Below are 2,500 nucleotides of genomic sequence, written 5' to 3'. Positions count from 1 at the left end.
AAATGCAAAATATTTTTGTTTTGCCAGCATTTTACATTCTTTAAATTTGCAACAAAAACTTTATGATTTGACGCCTGCAAGCGAGTTCAGGAAGTCGACTCGAGCTGTGCTGATCTTCACACCTTCATTGTGCATCATTCTCCTGAAACACCTGACAACACCTGCTTCCAGTTAGCGCTCTATTTAAGCTCCTCTGCTCCTTCATCGCCTGCTCTGACCTGCAGCAGTTCTGCACTCTCAGCTCTACCTCCACCTGAGCATCCACCTGTAGGCTCCGCCTGAGGGGTTTAAGATCTCACCTCGTCACTCCTCAAGAGTCTGCATGTGAAATAAAACTACAAGGAGCGATGAGGTCGGAGTCTAGACGCCAACCTGAACTTTGTTCTGCTGCTGCAAGAAATGTTTCAAAGAAAAGCAAACGTGAGTTTTCTGACTGAATGAAAAGTTGTTTCTACTTGCAACAAATTATTTTTGAACGCTGTGTTTAAAGTTGCTCTCAAACCTTTTCAGATTTTTGCAGAATAAAAACACAAATGTGACTCAAAGTTTTTTTTGCCTTCTTGGAGTTTCGGGTTTGTTCTCCTGCAGTGATGTCACAATGTACTGAAAACCCTGAAGTACACTTTAACATCACTGCAGCTTCAGGAGTCCTCCAGGTGAGCTATCTGAGCAGAGTATTAAAGCTTGATTTCACTTTAGTTACACACATGAGAAGGCATTTTAAATTCTAAACTTTTTGTGATTTGGATGTTTTGTTGTAAATTTGTGTTGAAGGACTTTAAGACACATGAAGAAACTTTAGTTTAGACTTCATCTTCCTATGTTTGGTGTGAGTGATGCACCGCTGTCTTCTCTCTCAGGCCGCCCTCACACTCAGAGGTGAAGGCGGCTCCTTCAGCAGGCGGAGTCAGGCAGACTCTGGTCAGGCTCCTGGGGGGTCTTCAGGGTCTTACCTCGCTGCGGGGCCGGTGTGCTGCGCTGCAGTGGCGGTTAAGGGCCTGCGGGGGCGCAGATACACTCGAGCTCTGTGGGCGTGTTCGGCCGCAGTTGAAGACTGTCTACCTGCGCCGCCTGCCGAGCCTCCTGAGGTGGATCCACCAGCTCTAGATCCTCCTCCTGCTGAGGGGGTGGCAGATCCGGATCGGGTGCCCGCTCCTCCTCCTGCTGCAGCCGGGGTCCTTCCAGCCGTGGATCCTCTCCTGGGAGTCTGCTCTACAGCGGGAGCGATTTGTCCCGGGCTTTGCTGGCCCGGACTTGGCACCGGGCACGCCCTCTGGCACTCGGCCCGGGTCATGAAGTTGTTGCTGTTGCCGTGGCAACCGCCGAACCAGAAGTGCGCACACTTGGAGGTGAGGACGTCGAAGTGGTAGCGCGAGGTCCAAGCGCTGCAGGAGCCGGCAGCTCGAGGCAGAGAGCAGATGGAGCGCTCGACTACAGAGGAGAGAAGACGGAGAGGTTCAAGGATTCAACACAAGGTTAAAAAAGGTCGGGCACCACAAGTCCACACAGAGGAGGAAAACTTCTTTTCGTATGCAAGAGTTAAACAATAAAAATGACACAACCAGAGAGTAGAGAGTACTCTGTAAGAAGGTTTGTTTGTCTCACTGTGGTTTGGCGGGTTGGGGCAGCTCTCCCCGTTGGGTCCTCCTGCAGGCGTGGTGCGGTCGAAGCAGCACCCGTAGGTGGTGAGGCGGCACTGCGCTGCATTCTGAGTGGGAAGAGAGGAAGAAACCTACAGAACCAAGAGACACCAGAGGAGTGAGTTTAAAACAAATCCTCCAACACTGAGGCTAAAGTGTCTCCAGTTAAATCATTACAGAGGCGGTGGGGGGGTTTCATCTACTCATTTTTAAATAGTGTCTGTTTCACACATTCTGAAAACTTTTAGATATTTCCACTCTGAGCGTCATGTGTGAACACAAACATCTGAATGTTTCTCTCTTCACTCAGAGTTTCTCCTCCAGCCTCCTCGTATTAATTCTGCAGATAGTCAGAGTGATCTGATGTGAGAACGCAGCAGGATATAATCAGGAGAATTCACCTGGAGCCAGTGGGAGGGGGGGGTGACCTATATTCTCTGTGATCGCTGCACGACCATAGATCGCTGCACGACCATAGACTGTCTGCACGCCACGCTGGGAATCTTAAAGTACTGAAGTCTAGAACATTTTGTCATCGATGTTCATTTGTTGTTTTATCTAAATCTGAATCTGTTATTTCTGTTCTGTCTTTTCAGTAAAATTCACCTCTGTGTCCCTTAAAGTCTTAATATGTGACATCACACTTAAATGTATAAATCAAGTATCTCCTCTGAAAATAACTCTGTGAGTCATGACTGTCTACAATGGGTGTAACACCCGAGTCCCACTGTCTGTGATGTTTTCAGAGTTTTCAGAGTCCTATCTTCACTTTGTTTACATCGCCCGGACGGCCGGCTGACTCCTCCCCTCGTGTATAAAAGTTGTTTAATTGAGGGACTAGAGAAAAGAAGAATAACATA

General features: G+C 48.2%; 1 protein-coding gene across 1 annotated transcript in view; it reads right to left on the bottom strand.

Annotated features, from left to right (window-relative positions):
• Nucleotides 1-2,500, bottom strand: part of paplna (papilin a, proteoglycan-like sulfated glycoprotein) — a 27,321-nt gene that overhangs the window by 8,693 nt on the left and 16,128 nt on the right. The window contains exons 17-18 of the mRNA XM_061063662.1: nucleotides 1,606-1,732; nucleotides 954-1,431 (exon numbers count right to left, since the gene is read on the bottom strand). Of these exons, the coding sequence (XP_060919645.1) occupies nucleotides 954-1,431; nucleotides 1,606-1,732 (605 nt within the window). The remainder of the gene's footprint in view (nucleotides 1-953; nucleotides 1,432-1,605; nucleotides 1,733-2,500) is intronic.

Source organism: Labrus mixtus, chromosome 18 (assembly GCF_963584025.1).
Source record: "Labrus mixtus chromosome 18, fLabMix1.1, whole genome shotgun sequence".
Classification (NCBI taxonomy): Eukaryota; Metazoa; Chordata; class Actinopteri; order Labriformes; family Labridae; genus Labrus; species Labrus mixtus.
Note: the sequence above shows the minus strand (reverse complement) of the source record. Positions and strands in the feature narration are given on the sequence as shown.